Here is an 18,769-nt window from a genome sequence, read left to right on the forward strand (position 1 = left end):
CATACTTGTAATTCTCTAAAGTCATAGCAATGCGGTACTACTTATGAAAATTCCATAGAATAGAAAAGCTGCAATGGAGGTGTTTTTTTGTTATGTTACAAGTCAAGTATTCTGCTTCCTCCACATTCTTGACAAGAAAAACAAACGAGAGGTACCGAGAGCAAGAGCATCTTGAAAAGCGTCAAAATGTACTCCCGTAACATATAGGCCAAGGCTCGTAACCAGGCAACATGCAGGCATGTTCCAAATGTAAGAAGTAGTTTTTTTTAGTTAATTTGCATACTTGGTTGTATGTACTCCCCATTATACAAGTCACTGCAGTACATATTACCAAATGCTTGCGTGTGTAGGCTACGCACTTACCCAGAGTGAAATGCACAATTTTACATGGTACCCCATTTATACACATGGATACAGCCTGAAGAATTTCTGGTATACCTTTCTCAACAACAGTACAATGACATTGTACTGCCTGGTAAGGAACCTGCAACCTTCAAGTTACGAGTCCTGTTCCCTAACCAATATTTGGCATTACCTTGACCTCTGGGTCCGTTCTCATGAAGTGTCTGAGTAGGAGTGCTGAAAATTTAGTCAGCATTCATAATCAGATACACCTGGGATATGCACAAAAACAAACGTGCACATGTTTCATAAATCACATATTGGTTTTTGGGAGGAATATTTTTAAGAACATCAAGAAAAAAATTTTGCGAATCAGGCCCAATAAATGCAGCATTGTGGAATTGCAGAGCTTGGCTCCTCCTGAGGCTGCAGCAAAGGACCAGAACGCAAAGGGGATTTCACTGGAATTTACCACAGAGTAAGCCGATTTAAGTTTCCCTAGCTATTTATCCACTTTATCTTCAGAAATACATTGCAGCATCATAGAGCATAATGTAAGAGTAATGGCGCTGGTGGTTCAGTATGTAGGCTAAGTGCTGGTGTCCTGTTCAAAAAAATAATAATAAAAAAAAACAGAATCAAATCCAGTTCTGTTGACTTAGTGCTAATTACTTTTACCAAATTGGTCAGTGGAATGTACTTGTAGGCTTTATCTAAAATAACTTCCATGCATCTTATTAATAACATAACAGTAGCCTGTTAACCCCTCCACCCACACCCTCCAAAAAATATCTAGTCTTAGCTCTACTTATCCTTTATGTTTCTGCTGAACATTATGATATAGTAGTAGTGGTGTTGATTGATAAATATTTTGCCTCCCCATTTATCAATTAAAGATAAAGCTTTAAAAGGTTATTCTGCATAAGCCTGCATTTTAATTTATTGTATGAGCATGCTTTTTCATTTTAACGCAGTGATCTTAAATGGCCCTTGTCAGTCTTCGCTGTAATACGAGATCCCTGGGGGTGAAAAAACAAATTCTGATGAAACAGACTCGGACGGTTTGGGTGTTTATACGCTGCATGTAAATTGCGACGTTAGCTAGGTGAGAATACTGTGGTTTATTTCCTCCCATAAGCCTTTGACCGTCTTGGCAGCGGTGGAGGAGGGGGGTTAGCACTCGGTATTAGCAAATAGTTGCGATGTCTGTCGCACGTCCTCCTACGAGATCGGCGTATGTGGGGAAACGAGCGACTTAGCTAGTCATGACTTAAATTTTATTCCCACAAAATAGTGTATTAGATAGCCAACTAGTTTGGCTAGTTTTATTTTTTTATATATATATTTAAAATGAGGCGCTACCTTCGCGTACTTCTCGTGTGTATGATTTTTGCGTTCTTTTCGGTATTGTACGTGTTCAGCCAACTTGCCTCGTCCCTGGAAACGTCAAGCATAGGGGCTGGGAGTGCCGCTCGGCCGAAAGCCGTCTTTCAGCCGAGGGACCTGGGACACAGAGCCAGGAAAGAGCCGGGAAATGAAGGCCCGGAGAATCAACATTGGTACAACAGGTAAGACGTGCATACGAGTCGACTAGTCTGTTGGCCACACTCACACCTAAAAGCAAATGGATAAAGTTGAAGCGACTGTGACGCAGAAGGGCCCCATTGTAAAGCAGGGTTGATGCAGCAGGCTAATAATATATTAGCTTTCGTTTGCTCGCTATGTAAGGTATAGTTTACCAGCTAGCTAACGTTATATCTGCTATAGCGGAACATGCCCCCGCACTTCATCTTTAAATGAAGTGCAGTTTTTCCATCATGGCTCGCAATATAACGAGTCTGCGTGCATGATACGGATGTAGATCTTGAAATGCAATTCATTTTATTTTGTAGCTACTAGCTAGCGTTAGCCAGCTAGTTATCTGCACGGCCCATGACTGAGGGATTGTACTACAAGTGGAATTTGAATGACGTCACCTGCTTTCAATTTTGTTGCCTGTTTAGACTAATCTAGGTTTTATCAGTTTTCTGCGTAATCTACAACTATATGATCAACTAATTCTTCAGAACGGTGTAGTTTGCTTGGATCCTACAAATTGTAGTTATTGGTATAAAGTTTCCTAAAAGTGAAACAGCTAGCCTATAACGCTACTTTAAATTGTGGAGATGAACAAGGGATGGCTATATCTATAAACATTTTACTAGTTGGGCTGCGTTGGCTAAATTCAGTCAGGCTTGTGATATTTATTAGCCTAACCTAATGCTATCTAGGTTGCTTTCACATTCGCTTCGACTGCGCAGTTAATCAACTCGCCAGACAGCTAATTAGATTACTCCCACTCAATAGTGTTACATAGTTGTCAGTTTTGACATTTAAACGTAATTTCATTGGAAATGTTAAAAATCGTCTTTCTCCTCTGGGTGGTTTTAGCTTACCATTTAAAAATACATTTTTTTGTAATTTAAATGAAACAAATGCGTACCTGATTCCGTGTTTTAAATTAAAATTTCCGTTTATTGGAGACCAGAGAAAACCAAACAGTCTAAACGGAAATCTAGCAGGAAATCCCTGCTGTGTGGCTCCGGGGGATTTGTAGGTTTGTTGTGGAACAGGTGATGTATTTGCAGATCACTGGCTCAGAGCGCATTTGGTAACAGCATGTGGGCCAGTTCACTCGGCTAAGAAATCCTCAACCCGTTCTAAATCATAAAGCCGATTAGGCTACTATGCACCAATCACAGTTAAAAATCTTAAATCCTGGCCTATCGTCTTCATGGAAAAGGAAGTATAGCGCTGTATTGCTGAAATTAATATATTTTGCCTAGGAATGTCAACATATGCGTAACAAATGCGTAACTTGTGTGCTTTAAAAGCTGAATCTTTTTCTCATTGAAATTTTATCTGCGGATCACAACTGTCCTTGTTATTTTACTTGTCTGTTCTGACTGCAGTAAAATGAACCTTAAATTTAAACGCATTCTCCCTTTTGGCACTACAGGGAGAATAATCACTATTTGCACCCTCCCTGTTATTCGAGTTTAACCGGCGGGCCCGATCATTTTTGATTCGTCTTGAGTATTAATGTATTTGCTGGTTTGGCACCTCCGAATAAAATCTTCCTAGAAGAGATCTGCGGAGTGCCAAGCCCACCGCCATTTGCTAAGGAATTTTCGACTGAAAGGCCAAATATACTACTTCCATGCTTGCCAGTGCCGTTTTGTCCTCAAGGTAATTTACTGGATTGCTGAAGCAACTATTCAGGTGTGTACACAGTTTTTGCATGGTAAATTTAAAAGACTTTCAAAGATGAGCACACACTTGCCAGACATTTTTATATTGTGAACAAAAATGAGTTGGTTTCATTAGCTGAGGCAGATTTTTTTTAAATGAAGTGCCTTTTTTTTCTTAGAGCATGTTTTTCTCGTTCTGTCAGGTGTAAGAATTTGTCAGTGACTTACTGGAATCCCTATTGGAGACTGCCCCCTGGTGTTTGTGGATTGAACTGCTTTATGGATTCGGCTTTTAGGTAGGCTTGGCTGAACTGATACACACAATGGGAGCAGGGTGGAACTGTAGGGTAGTTAGCACCGAAGTGATTTGCGAGAACTTGGCCTCAAAAGCAGAAAAGATAAATTTCAATAGGCTGACAGTACAGTCGAGCAGAATTCGCAAGGAAAAAAACCCTTTGTTATGTTAAAACCTTTTCAAATAAGTTTTTGTTGTAGTTGTTCTTTTTTCAGGAAAGTGGAATAGGTTGGAGGGCAAGGACTGCATTCAAGAGAAGGAATACTCACTATAGTTACGGCTTATTTAGCGATTTCCCATAATGCCATGTTGCTAGGGAAACCTGGGGACTTGCTTTAGCTCGCTTCTGAATCACATACCTAATTTGACAAGCCCCTTTCACACAGAAGGTTTTGGGCGTAAATAAATATGACATGTATTACAGGGATATTTCAAAAGTACTGAGTGTTTATACCATACCAAAACACAACCCAGGGAGCTTGTCTGGAAGTGCCATCTTGCTTGTATGTCTGTCTTTTCATTATTTGTATGTGCTTGCCTCAAACACTCCATGTCCACTTGAAGTTTGTTTCAAATACTTTTTCCAATAACTTGTCTGATCTGAATGTCTTTCTCTTTCTGCCTGCGAGCTACAAACTCTCTGAGTCCCCTCAGATTTTAGAGCTTGGCCCAGACACACTAAGAACTGAGTAAGAACCGTGTAAATTAATAATCGCCCAGTGAGACAGACATTTTTGCCCTCATGCAGTGAATTTCCCACCCTGGGCCTGAATAATTGGCTTTGTTCTGGAAAATTCTCTCCTGCACAATCGGAGTGTAAAAGCTCTCTGCCTACGGTTGACAGAACGGAGGTCTGAAAGTCAAAATGTCCTGATTAATCGGGAGAAGTGACATCACTGGAATCGACTTCCTATAGTGTTCCACGCCTTCTCGGTCTGTAGCGTATCGCGGAAGGTGCTGAAATTCGGCGGACTGGGCCAGGGGGTGGCGTTCCTCACCTTGCGCGTCCCCCTGGCGCTTTCAGGTACATCATGAGGAGGCGGGACCCGCCGGAGGGCGGGGCTGTGGCCGCGGCGCGGGAGGAGCGCATGCACCTGGCCGTGGTCTCGTGCGGACAGAGGCTGGACGAGACGCTCACCATGCTGAAGTCCGCCGTCCTCTTCGGCCGACGCCCCCTCCACTTCCACGTCTTCGCCGAAGACCAGCTGCACCGGGGCTTCAAAGAGGCCGTGAGTCGCGTACCATACGTTCTGACCCGGCCGTAGGGTGTGGCTCGCCGCTCTCTCTAAACCGGCTGCACCAGGACTTTAAGTGAGCCGAGTGATGGTATAGTGAGAAAAGTGGCTCCAGCTTAGATTTGGTTATTGTAATGCATGTTCCAGGGTTTTGCATAACTGTAATGTGAACGCAGTGCTAAATGCATGGCCCTGTATGGGGGCGTGGTTTTGCAGCTGGAGGTGTGGCCCGAGCCGTTCCGCTCCAGGTTCAACTACACGATCTACCCAATCACCTTCCCCCCGGAGAACGCCGCAGAGTGGAAGAGGCTGTTCAAGCCCTGCGCCTCCCAGAGACTCTTTCTACCGGTGAGATCCCGTGACTACCCTGTATACACACGTACACACACAGACATGCAGGCACACATACAGAAACACACACACAAACAGACATGCAGGCACACTCAGAGCCTGGTGGTTTCATGCCTTCCGGAATATTCTGAATGAAGCGGACTGTGTTTGGAGTCCTCCGGATGATTCCACAGAGTGAGAATGTCATTTTTCACAGTGTGTTCATCGTTGCCAGATCATTCTGAAGCAGGTGGAGTCTGCTGTACAGCTTAGACGAGTGTGAGAATCGCATTCAGATCCAGCAGGCTCCTGCCCTCCAGATCATTCTGAAGGAGGCAGAAGACTAGCGTCGTTTTTAGATCGAACCTGGAGAATCACGTTCCGATTTCGGTGCGCTGCCGTCTTCCAGATCATCCTGAAGGAAGTGGACTCCCTGCTGTACGTGGACACGGACATCCTGTTCCTGCGGCCGGTGGAGGACGTGTGGGCCTTCCTGGCGCGCTTCAACTCCACCCAGGCGGCCGCCATGGCGCCCGAGCACGAGGACCCGCGCATCGCCTGGTACAGCCGCTTCGCCCGCCACCCCTACCACGGCAAGACGGGCATCAACTCGGGCGTCATGCTCATGAACATGACCCGCATCAGGGGCAAGCTCTTCAAGGTACGCCCTCCTCCTCCTCCCTCAGGAGACGAGACGTCTGGGTTTCATCCCCCGTACGATCCATTTATACCAATGGTTACAAACCATATTTTAACAGGGTATCTGCTTGGGAATTGAACCTGCAACCTCTTGATTACAAGCCTATTTCCCCAAATGTTATGCTGCACTGCCACCCTAACATCTGGTTACGTGGGGCAAGCGTTTAACATATACTTTCTACGAAACCGTGTAGGAATAAGATGTGTTCTTAGACGATGGATGTAAGCTGTGTACACAAGTAGAAACCCTGTTAAAATATGCATAGCTATTACTTATTATTCTTTGCTTGTGGGAGGTATGCCGACACAGCAGATGACGACCTCATAATTTTTTGCTTCATCTGAATAATAATTTTTTCCTTCTCAACGATCAAAGGGCCAAGATTATGGGCACATTTGGCCCCCAGGCCAACAGTTGAATAACCTCGCTTTAATGTATCTCAAGAATGCAATTATCTGTGCATTTTAGGGTTACAGTAGAATACAAAGTTATATAGCTTGCAGTGATGCTAAAGGCTGTTTTCAGCAAGCCTGTTGCAATATCCTCATCGGCCAGTAGAGGGCACATATGTCATTCTGTTCTATGGCAGATGCACGTTTCCTGTTCTGATTCGTGAAGAGCGTGCTTGGGTCACTGGTTGGTCTCTTGAATTAAAAACCCAAAGTTTATTCCAGATGGCTATAAAAACCATCAAAAATAATGGGATGCAAATGGTCTCTGGTTGAGAAGAACGTCAGTAACAGATTGTTCAGAATATCAGTGACATTGTTTAGTAGCAGCTTTACACTGATAGAGGGTCCCCACTATTAGTGTAGACCACAGAAGGCAGTGCTGTGATTGACGGTGCTGTATTTTGTGTGTGTTGTTGTGTGTGTTATTGTGCGTTGTGTGTGTGTGTGTGTGCGCAGAATGATATGACCTCTGTGGAGTTGTCATGGGAAGATTTGCTGATGCCCCTTCTCCAGAAGTATAAGCTGAATATTACCTGGGGGGACCAGGATCTGCTGAACATCATCTTCCACCACAACCCAGGTACAGCTCCACCCGTATGCACTGCACAGATACCTCTCCACCCCTATCCGCAACACAGATACGCCTCCACCCATATCCACAACCCAGGTACAGCTCCACCCGTATGCACTGCACGGGTATGCCTCCACCCATATCCACAACCCAGGTACAGCTCCACCCTTATCCACAGCACAGATACGCCTCCACCCATATCCACAACCCAGGTACAGCTCCACCCATATGCACTGCACGGGTACGCCTCCCCGTAATGTACACCCTTCTTTAGAGCCTCAGCCAGTCGGCTCCCATGCAAACACAGGAGAGCCAACTCAGACACAATACCACTTCGCTGCACAAACTTTGCTGCACAATCCCGCTACTGTAGCACAACGCTAAACTTCACAGCAGGAACCCGCTACTGCAACGCGAAGCTAAACTTCTAAACATAGCTAAGCGTAGGAACCCGCTACTGAAACGCGGAGCCGAACGTTACTGCGTGAAACCCGCCACCTGTGTGTGTTTTTTTTCTGTTGTACAGTCTGTCACAGAGAAAAGAACAGAAGTTCCCGCAAGGTCACCTGTCTGCCCGCTACGTTTCCGCATCTGCTCCAATTTGTGTAATTACCTCGGTAACAACGCGGATTTATATCGCCTGTTCGGAGATAAAATGGTATTAAGAACAGCGACAACAACAAACAACAAACGGCCGATTAATGTCGGTCACCACTGAAGGTTGTTCAGAATACCGAACGTTCTTTTGGTGGAGGGCGCAGTAGAAATCCGAAGGAGCTGTCGTTTGAGGGCTGTGGATATGTGTGGGTGTCCCAGTGTGGAATAGGGCGGTTGTAGGGGGACGCTCAGTCAGGGGGCACCCCTCTCCCTCTCTCCTCTCGGCAGAGAGCCTGTTCGTGTTCCCCTGCCAGTGGAACTTCCGGCCGGACCACTGCATCTACGGGAGCAACTGCGTCCCGGCCGAGGAGGAGGGCGTCTTCGTTCTCCACGGAAACCGCGGCGTCTACCACGACGAGAAGCAGCCGGCGTTCAGGGCCATGTACGACGCCATCAACAAGGTACGCCTAACTCCTCTACCACTCCCTTTACCGCCTGTGTGGTGCAGTGGTTAGGGAACCGGGCTTCATACCCAGGGTTTGCAGGTTTGACTCCCTGGTGGGGCACCGCCATTGTTCCCTTGAAAGGTACTTAAAGGTGCTTAACCTGCACTGCTTCAGTATATATCCAGCCGTGTAAATGGACTGTATGTCAGTTATGCTGGACAAGTCAATCTGCTAAAGGTAAATGTAGCATAGTTTACTCTGTACTAGCCTGCCTTGCCATACTTGTGTTTTCTGCAATCCGACTGGCCACTTTTTAGCCAGCGTTGTGTTATTGGCGATGATTGGCTGAGTCGGTTTGGATTGTCTCCTCCAATTGGACCCCAGCCTGAAGCTAAATCGTGATTCGTCATTCGTCTGATGCAAGAATATATTTGTCTGACGGCCTCATAGTATCGTTAAGGTTACGAGCCTGACATTTAAGGCCGGGGTAAAAAGATTTGTTATCGGTTGTGTAACACCGTTTCACCGGTGGAAAAACATGGAGGGGGTAGAGCTTTGTGAATTCAGCAGACTAATTTGCCTGACCTTCACAAACTCCCCGCTCTCTGGAGACTTCCGCATATTGGCTTGTTTGTTTTCTAATTGCCGCTGTTTTAATGAAACCACCTGTAGGAGGAACATTTGTGTAATCGCGTCCTCCGCGCATCTGTGCTGGATCGTTGCTTTTCTATTAAACCAGTCCATCTATCCGGGAGGAAAGGCTAAATCAATAGCTGCTTTAAGCTCGCTGCCAGCCCTCCATCAGTGTGGCTGAAGCCGGCCTAATCCCCTCCCAGCACAAAGCAGCGCACCAATCAGCCGCCGTCGCCGCCCATCTCACATTTACTTTTGTGTAAACGGCCCCGTTACCCTGCCCTGCCTGTGGTTGGGTTTCTGTAGACGGCCTCATCTCCCAGAATTCTCTGCCCTACTTGTGTCTGTGCAGACAGCCTCATCTCCAAGAATGCCTTGCCCTGCATGTGTCTGTGCAGACAGCCTCATCTCCCAGAATGCCTTGCCCTGCATGTGTCTGTGCAGACAGCCTCATCTCCCAGAATGCTTTTCCCTGCTTGCGTCTGTGCGGACAGCCTCATCTCCCATAATGCCCTGCCCTGCTTGTGTCTGTGCGGACAGCCTCATCTCTCATAATGCCTTGCCCTGCTTGTGTCTGTGCAGACAGCCTCTTCTCCTGCTGATTTTATCAGGTGTGGATGTTTCATTAATGGCCCGTCGTCCATTACAGCCACTCCAGGCCAATTAGCATCAGCCTGGCCTGAGCTCTCTGCCATTAAGCAAACAGGCTGGCTAAATTACACAAGGACAGGCACCCCTGTCTGTCTGACCGACAGACAGACAGACAGATAAAAGCATCGACACCTCAACAACCCTGAGTTTGTGTGCCACGGCTACAAACCTCAACAAAAATTTCAACAGTAAGTGTTCTGGCTCAGCGAACTCTGTTCAGCAGAAGTAATTTAAGGTTAAGTGTCGGCTGGCAGTGCCTCTCTTGGGATTTGAACCTGCAGCCTCAGAGTTACAAGACCAGCTCTTTAGCCATTACACAATGCAGCTGCACTGTTTACCGGCATGCGCTATAACACACATCACCCTGGCTACGGACTCTAATTCCACAGCATACTTATCGAAGCGTTCATGCTCGGCAAGTGTATCGGTTGAGTGAGTGTGTGTGTGTGCTCGCATGTGCTCACATGAGCACTTGCTTTCGTGCCGGACGGTGTAGCTTGGTCTCTAACACAGGGGCACACGGCTCCATTCCTCTATGCTGGTTGGAGTTCCAGCCAATTATTTGAGCTGTTTTTTCCTACAGAGGGGTGTGCACTACTGGGCCTGTCCTGTCTTCTGTCCTACCGCAGAAAATATTTTCACTACCGCTTCCTGTAACTATACGACCACTCATTTCTTCTTTTTTCCCTCCTTTTTAAATGATGAGAGTGATCAAATGAATGATTTATTTTTTGGTTTCCGTGGCGATGTTTAAAACGGCTGAGCTAACGAGCTAATGAGCTAATCGAGCGCAGAAGTCGGCGCGGAATCGCAAAAACGGGCCGACGCCCTCCACCGCGAACCCCGCTGTCTGCAGGCTAATGGCCTCTCCTCTTCCAGTCTTCCCTCATCCCTCCATCGCCCCATCCTCTGGGGCGGGGGGGGGGCAGCCCGCAGCGAGGCTGCCGGGAACCTCCTAATTTGCGGCCCCCGGAAGGACGGGACCGGGGGGGGTGTCCCTCCCCAGGCGCCGGGGGGCCCGGGCTGGCCCGGACCGGCCTCGCCGCAGTAAAGCCCTTGGCCATTACGCCGCGCCGAGCGTCGCGGGGAGGCCGTAAAAACTTTACGGCCGCCGGTGCATTTAGCCGGGCGGATGCTACGGGAAGGACGCCCAAAATCGATACCGTCCGATAAACGTGGGGGGGGGGGGGGGGGAGGGGGGACATGCCCGCGTCCTCGCCACCGCGCAAAAAAAAAAAATTAAAACCCGCCGGTTCTCTCGGCCGCCCAACGCCAGACAACAGAAAGCGCAGCGAACGAGCGCTCGTAAAAACGTAATTTCTGGGCATTTCCTGTGAGCGCCGTAAAAGGACTTCCACTGCGGGCGGAGGGGAGCAGCGCCGCCGCTGATCCTTTATTCATGAGCGCGAGCGCGGAGGGCCGGCTCTTTTGGCGGTGATTTAATGCCGCCGGCCGCTCGGCGTTCGCTCCGGGCCCGCGCCCGCGCCCCGATGGCTTTTTGGCAGTCGGGAGAGAGAGCTCCTCCCAGAGGAGAGCCGGAAGTGGTTGGTGCAGCGTAAAAAAACAAATCACGTCGCTCCGTCAGGGTTTCGTCCGGCAAACGCTTCTCAGAAAACGTTTTCCCCGCGCCGTTACGGAAAAGCGTCCGCGAAGCTTCCCGTCGCCCCGAAGAAGGATCCTGCGCTCCCTGATGAGTCGCTGCGTTCGTGCGATTTAATGAAAAATGCATGATGAAATGTGGAAAATAAAATTTTAAATTGCGCTTCTAACGAAATCAATGCGTGCTGCAGATGAAAGTCAGCTCTGTTAATAAGCAGGGCTTAGAAGGGTTTTTTAAAACCGTATACCGGTTAATACGGGCGTGTGCGTGCAGTTGGGCACGCAGGCATATACCTGTGCGTCTTCCGTGTCTTTGTGTGTGTATGTATGTGAATGTGTGTATGTGTGTGAGCATGTGTAATGGCTGTCCTGTGTGTGTGTGCATGTGACTGTTGACCAGTGTGTTTGTCTGTGTGTGTGTGTGTGTGTGTAAAGGCTGACCTGTGTGTGTGTGTAATGGCTGACCTGTGTGTGTGTGTGTAATAGCTGACCTCTGTGTGTGTGTGTGTGTGTGTGTGTAATGGCTGACCTGTCTGTATGTGTGTGTGTGTGTGTGTGTGTGTGTGTGTAATGACTGACCAGTGTGTGTGTGTGGTAATAGCTGACCTGTGTGTGAGCATGTGTAATGACTGACCCGTGTGTATGTGTGTGTGTGTGTGTGTAAAGGCTGACCCGTGTGTGTGTGTGTGTGGTAATAGCTGACCTGTGTGTGTGTGTGTGTGTGTGTAATGGCTGACCCGTGTGTGTGTGTGTGTGTGTGTGTAATGGCTGACCTGTCTGTGTGTGTGTGTGTGTGTGTGTGTGTGTGTGTGTAATGACTGACCAGTGTGTGTGTGTGTGTGTGGTAATAGCTGACCTGTGTGTGTAATGACTGACCCGTGTGTGTGTGTGTGTGTGTGTAATGACTGACCCGTGTGTGTGTGTGTAATAGCTGACCTCTGTGTGTGTGTGTGTGTGTGTAATGACTGACCCGTGTGTATGTGTGTGTGTTCTCAGTACTCGTTTGGAGCGGACCCCCTGCACACCCTGCTGTTGCCCCTGGAGCAGCAGCTCCTGAGCACCACCCACACGTACTGCGGGAGAGTCAGACACCTCTTCACCAAGAGACTGCGGCTCAGCGTCTCCAGCATGAGCAGCGTCAGCACCGGCACGGCCAGAGGGAGCTGATCTCTGCTTCCGTCCGCCCAGTGTCCCCGAGCTGCAGACAGCCAGCCAGAGCTACAGACGCTGAGTCTGAGGCTCCAAGCTACAGACACCCAGCCAGAGCTACAGACACCAAGTCTCAGCCTCGGGGCTACAGACACCAAGTCTCAACCTCCAAGCTACAGACACCCAGCGAGATCTACAGACTCTGAGTCAATCCTACGCTGGGTATAAATCTCACAGCTACAGACACAAACTGACTCAGCTCCACAAACGGACTGACAGTCTGACAGTTACGGACAGAAGACTTGGAACAGGCACTGATAGACTGTCTGACAGACTTAGACGCTGACTAAAGCTTAGAGCTACAGACAGACTGACTGAGTCATAGAACTACAGACACTGACTGAGCCTTAGAGCTACAGACACTGCCTGGCTGAGCCTTATCACTACAGACATTGACTGACTCAGCCTCAGAGTTACAGACACTGAGTCAGACCTACAGAGACTTTCCAGAGACCAATGAATAGAACCGCTCCTTACAGCTACAGGCACTGACGGGCTAAGTTCAGCAGGCAGATGTACGGAAATCACTGTGCAGCTCACGGACCTGGTCTGTGGTTTCTGTGTGGAGATGTGACAATCATCCGTTCCATGCCTTAAACCTTGGACTAAAATGCCAGACAATCGTCGGGTTACACTACAGGGAAGTAAAAACAGAAAATCCGGAAAAAACTGGACTCCTACGGATTTGTAATCCCTCCTTTGTGTGTGTGCGTGTGTGTGTTCCAGCTAAAGAGCTTGGTATGTGCACGTGGGTCAGTGCAAGCCTCCGATTGGCTACGTAATCCCTCTGCAGTGATGACCACTTTGATTTCACCAGGTCATCACTTCAGAAGATCACTGAATCTTAGTCGACCTAACAGATAAAAATAAAGGCAATAAACAAATACAGTATTTAGCAATTGAGAAATTGAATATTCATAATGAGTGTACGTGTGTGTGTCTTACCAGCCTGTGAAGGCCTTTTTGTTGTTTGTCAATCTCGTAAGTATCAGCCCTGAATAGAGAACGTGGGTTATTCGTGTTAGAGAGAGAAGTGTGAATTAAATCATTTCATAAGTCTCATAAATATCACCACTTCCAGTGACTTGATGAGTATTGATAGGTTTTAGGTGATCCATAATGTTTGAATGAGAGAATTAAATATCCGTATTTATATACCTTCATATGTGATTTTTTTAGAATTAATCACCTGAACCTAAACCATGATTGTATTTATAAAAAATGACATTCAGTTAATTTTAACAATGAGAGAAAAGCGTTCAGCTCCTCTTTTGGGATGGGTTGATCTAATTTTTAATCTTCTCGGCTATATACTGGCACCATTTGAGCCATGTCAGATTTCAGTTAGTCAAGTTAGTTTATTTAAAATGTTTACCTACAGGGTGATGGATGTTAACACTAACAGTAGGACATTGGTCTGTTTTGCACTAAACAAAAAAATGAAAATAAGTTTATATACGATAACCGTACTGATTAGAAATTGTTCGGTGTATTGTTTGAAATATCGTTTGATAACATTTCAGATTTGGAGTTTTTGATTGGAAGGGGGGGAACTCCACTATGTCGAGTGAATGCAATTAACCTTTTCGTCTACAGAAATGTGAATGATGTCACTCTGGTGTTTTGTACAGCTGGAGTGTCCATATGTGCATTGTGTTTATGGAAATTTATATGCGGTCAGGAAAGGAAAATGTAATTTTCTTTTGTCTTTGTGGGATGATGTGTTTGAATAGCTAAAGCCAAAAAACGTGTTTTGCACTGTCAGTTGTACACACAGGGCCAATGACCACGGTGGCCTTGGAAAAAAAAAAAAAATCCAATCACTGTTAACTAACCATCTCATTACCAGCAACGGATAACTAATCTGTAGTGTTGCGATTGTTATACCTCGATGTACAGATGTTCTATAATTATTTACGTTAGTTACATAAAAAATTTAAGTTGGAAATGTCTTATGAAAAAAAATATTTTTATAATGAAGTGTAAAGTCACATTTTAGAGAGAATTTTTTCATGTTTATACTTTGAGACTTTTGTGGATTGTATGCTTGAGGGTCTCGAAATATATGAAATGAATAAAAATGACTTACGGATTCACTGAAGTCTGTAAAGCCGATTAAAAGGAGTGTCGTGCTCATCAATCCTGTGATGCATGGTTTCTGCAGCTACAGCTTCCTGGGGGAAAGGTCTATAATGACTTATAATGGTGCAGGCCATTTTTAAAAAATATAGAAATAATCGTGCAAACAGGCCAACAATTTCCAGATGGGCTTCTTGTGAATGAGCTGGGTGCTTCCTGTTAATTAACATAACGTAACGTAATGGCTATTTAGCCCGGCAATGCTCACCATTTCGTACTGCTAAAGGGTACATATTGCTCACCGTTTACCTACAAGTAGATGGTATCCAGCACTATATCTAGCCTGTTCTTGAAAACCCCCAGTTTCTGCCTCTACTAAATGACCTGGCAGGCTATTCCACACTGACTACGCTATGTGAAGAGATACTTCCTGATGCCTGTGCAGAATTTACCTTTTGCTAATTTCCATTTATGCCCCCTCGTTCTACTCACAGAACCGAACTAGAAGAATCTCTTGTAGTTAACTTTGAGGCTTTTAAATTCATAAAAGGGATTAACAATCACATCACCCCTAAGTCTCCTTTTACTAAGCTTGAAGAGATTAAGTATCTTAAGTCTTCAGTCATAGCTTTTATCTTTCATACCAGTACCCAATTTAGTTGCCCTTCATTGAACGTTTTCCAGAGCCTCAATATCTTTCGTGTAGTACGGTCCCCAGAACTGCACACGATACATTAAGTGTGGTTTGACAAAGGTATAAGATAACTTCCTTGGATTTATACTCAATATATCCCAGCATCCTGTTGAACTTTTGTACCAATACATCACAATCCCTTGAACCTGAAACACTTGTTCACACAAGACTTGTTGTTTTTCTCCCATAAAGTTGTCCTGGTTTTTGTTTTGTTTTGTTGTAGAATGTTGCATTTATTTTCCTAGCAACAGAGTTAATGCTCAGATTAAGGAGTCAAGGAAAAATGCTCAGATGAAGGCTTTCTATCTGAAACGAGAATTGCTTTTTTGGCCGCGTGATAAACGGCAAGAAAAAATTGCTCATAAAAACAAGACTTTGCTTATTATTCTATCACTAGTGGGACACTGCAGGCATAGGACATAGGAATGATTTACAATGCATTTGAATAATACACCCCCCCCCACCCCCATCCCCCTCCCTGTCCCCCCAACAAAGAGCAAAGCCAGTAAAACACTCAAGCAAAATGTGACAGGTACATGAAATGGAGGCAGCATATGAGATGTTGGTTGTCAAAAGGAAAGTCCCATCAGTACGATGAGTTTTAAAAGCCCAGAGGTGTGTGTGTGTGTGCATGCATGTGTGTATGAGTGTGTTTGTGCATGCTGCGTGTGTGTATATCCATGTGTGAGTGCATTTGTGAGCATTGCGTGTGTGTGCATGAATGTGTGTGCATACATGTGCATGTGTTGGTTGATTGGTTGTTAGTCTGGGGGTCATCACATCCCATTGGCTCTTCCCTCTGTCAAATACAAACTGCAGAAGTTACCTGTGCAGCGCTAAATACACCTTTGAGCGATACACCTCAATGCTCAGTGCAGTGCCATCAGGGTATGTCCTGGCCCATATCCATCCATCCATCCATCCATTATCTATACCTGCTTATCCTGAGCAGGGTCGCGGGGGGTGCTGGAGCCTATCCCAGCGTGCATTGGGCGAGAGGCAGGAATACACCCTGGACAGGCCGCCAACCTATCGCAGGGCACACACACCATTCACTCACACACTCATACCTATGGGCAATTTGGAGTCTCCAATCGGCCTACCTGCATGTGTTTGGACTGTGGGAGGAAACCGGAGTACCCGGAGGAAACCCACACGGACACGGGAAGAACATGCAAACTCCACAAAGGCCCCAAGCCGAGATTCGAAGCCACGACCTTCTTGCTGTGAGGCGACAGTGCTACCCACTGCACCACCGTGCCGCCCTGGCCCATATCTTCTATCAATAAGTAAAAAATAATCTTAAAAGGTTGTAGGGACATGTAGGGGTAAAAGCATTCCATCCAGCCAAAGTGGTCTATTTCCTTCAGCCGGTGGGTGCCGAGCTTCCACAGCTGTTTAAAAAAATAATAAATAAATAGATGAAACTGCACTCCTCGGTTCTGTCTGGGAGAAGCTGTAATACATATGGGCTTATAAATTGCACGCGTTGCCCAGTTTTATTAGAGAACCTCCATTATAGCGAAGCCACAGTGTAATTACTGTTTTTTTTTTTTTTTTTCCTTTTTCTCGCGGTGCAATCCTAAAAGCCTCTGAGGGGGGGAGGGGGGCGGGGGGGAAACGGGCGGGAGCGAATCGCGGGCTCCATTACGGACGAGGGCCGGGCCGCAGGTTCCATCCGTCTCCGTTTCCGTGGCGATTACACCCCGGCAGAGGAGGGCTAAATTAGAGTCATCCGAATACCTTGAAGAAATAAAAAAGACTTAGCAAGATAGATGCCATTCCCCCCCCCCCACCCGGTTTGTGCATAAAACCTATTTAATTTCGCGGAGAAATAATGTTTTGGCTGGTAGTCTTCCCTTCAGCGTTGGGGTTCAGGGTTGTGGTGGGGGGCTGAAGGGGGGGTGGGGGGGAGGGGGTTGGCGAATCTCTCCTCCGCTCCGTGCAGAACTGCCCATGGGTTATTAATGTTATTGCTCGCTTCCATCCGTGTTCAGTATCATTGGAAAGAGGAGACATGAATTAAGGCAATGGGTGGTAAATGGTGCAGGGCTGACAGCCGTGGAGGTTATTAAGTAATGGATAGGTGCGTCACACTAAAGAGGGCCTTCAGGTGGCAACTTGTAGTAAACCATGAAACGGGGGGAAATATCTAAATGGAAAGAGACTCTGGATGATGGCTTCTACATGCCTGCAAGCAGAGGTAACACAGAGTTCGGCTGAGAGAACCACTGGAATGGAAAACAAAGGCTTCCAGAACGTTTCCAGTGCAGCTTCTTGGATGTTCTTCCAGGAGGATGCTGGAACTTCGGAATTCTTGGAAATCAGGAAGAGCATGTAGATAAGTCTACAGCAAAGTGACACCATGGAGCAGGGCGAAGCCTTCTCAGAAGTGACTGATGTTGTTAATAGCAATTAACCAAGCTCAGAACAAACCTGCCACAGCAGACAAAATAAGAATGGAAAGTTTTCACACTAAGCATCTTGGAATGCTCAACACCATCCAAATTAAAATAATGCTCGTCAAATTAAAGGACTCTTTCTGTAACAGGTCACAATACAAACTGAGTAGAACCATCTCGTCTTTGACTCAAGATCCGGCATTCTCTAGATTCACACATTCAACTGCAGCAGCTGTCGACAGACATTGTACAAATTAGTTGCTAACACTGACCAAAATTTCTTTCTGCTGGGTTGATGCCTTTCTGACCTGAACCAGCCATGAACCGGCCGATTGGCCTTACGCCACCCGAGTCATGTACATCCCAACTGGGCTGTGGGCTTACACACGGGGCAGTGGCTTGGATGTTGGATGTAGGATGTATGTCTTCAAAGAGCTGGACATTTTCAGACAGATACTTTACTCCAGGGCCAGTTGTGCAGTCATGATGACACATCACAGATCACACGAAGGGGATCAAACAGACCTCCAGAAGCCCTACGGATTTGCTTTTTGTTTCGCTCAATGACACGCAGTTAGGGTTTGAGTTCACAGTAAGTGAAAAGAGAACTGTGGTCTGATCACCCAGCCAATCAACAGCAGATCCTAGCCACAGCGCCACCAGTCCAGACAGGCTCTTAATGCTGTTGTGGATTACCACAAACTAGACTGCTGCTCGTACTTATGGGCCTAACGTCCACAGAGACCAGAGAAACCCATACTTGGCTCACCATGGCCTTTGGCCGTAACAAAGAGGTGGTAATTGAAAATAATACATTTAAAAGTGATGTGAACGGGGGAAAAAGATCACCCAAATGCAAAGTAAGCTCTATTAGCCTTATTCAAAGCGTATATATAATAATTTTTAAGATGAAGTGATAGTAAATAAATTGATGTTATGATGATCACACAAATATACACATACACATAATGGCTCTTCTTTGGCATGTGCCACACTCATTTATCATCGGTTGAGGGGAATAACCCCAAAAAACAAGGGAGAAGAGGAAGGGTGCCATGGAGAGACTGCATGTGGGAGTACGCACCCTGCGACAGTCTGCCCCCCCCCACCCCCACCCAACATTGGCTAAAGGAGTTGTGTTTGAAGAGAGCTTCACAGGAGTGCTGTGATCAATAATACATTTGTTCCTCGCACTGAAACAGGTGTAGGTGTGCTGAAATGTCTAGACTGAACAATTAAAGTAATTCATACAGTGTAGCGCCAGCTTCCTGTGAACTCACTCAGCGGCACATTGAGCACTGAAC

At 46.4% G+C, this 18,769-nt stretch overlaps 1 protein-coding gene across 2 annotated transcripts; it reads left to right on the forward strand.

Annotated features, from left to right (window-relative positions):
- Positions 1-1,346: 1,346 nt before the first annotated feature.
- Positions 1,347-14,426, forward strand: LOC118232279 (glucoside xylosyltransferase 1-like). Of its 2 annotated transcripts, XM_035427141.1 has the most exons (8): positions 1,347-1,910; positions 3,776-3,868; positions 4,892-5,096; positions 5,319-5,450; positions 5,842-6,093; positions 7,041-7,164; positions 8,041-8,213; positions 12,078-14,426. In XM_035427141.1, exons 1-8 carry the CDS (start codon positions 1,693-1,695, stop codon positions 12,246-12,248), a joined length of 1,368 nt encoding a protein of 455 aa, XP_035283032.1. In that variant the 5' UTR covers positions 1,347-1,692; the 3' UTR covers positions 12,249-14,426. The 2 variants fall into 2 exon arrangements, with proteins under 2 accessions (XP_035283032.1, XP_035283033.1); XM_035427142.1 differs by lacking the exon at positions 3,776-3,868 and having other exon boundaries at positions 1,353-1,910.
- The last annotated feature ends 4,343 nt before the right edge of the window (positions 14,427-18,769 follow it).

The sequence above is a fragment of the Anguilla anguilla genome, chromosome 7 (genome assembly GCF_013347855.1).
Source record: "Anguilla anguilla isolate fAngAng1 chromosome 7, fAngAng1.pri, whole genome shotgun sequence".
NCBI lineage: Eukaryota > Metazoa > Chordata > Actinopteri > Anguilliformes > Anguillidae > Anguilla > Anguilla anguilla.

Excerpts from the sequence above, each read along its gene's own strand:
- LOC118232279 (XM_035427141.1), top strand. The coding sequence starts at position 1,693 with ATGAGGCGCTACCTTCGCGTACTTCTCGTGTGTATGATTTTTGCGTTC. Across the intron at positions 5,097-5,318 it reads ACCGGGGCTTCAAAGAGGCC|CTGGAGGTGTGGCCCGAGCC; the intron begins GTGAGTCGCGTA and ends GTGGTTTTGCAG. Across the intron at positions 6,094-7,040 it reads TCAGGGGCAAGCTCTTCAAG|AATGATATGACCTCTGTGGA; the intron begins GTACGCCCTCCT and ends GTGTGTGCGCAG.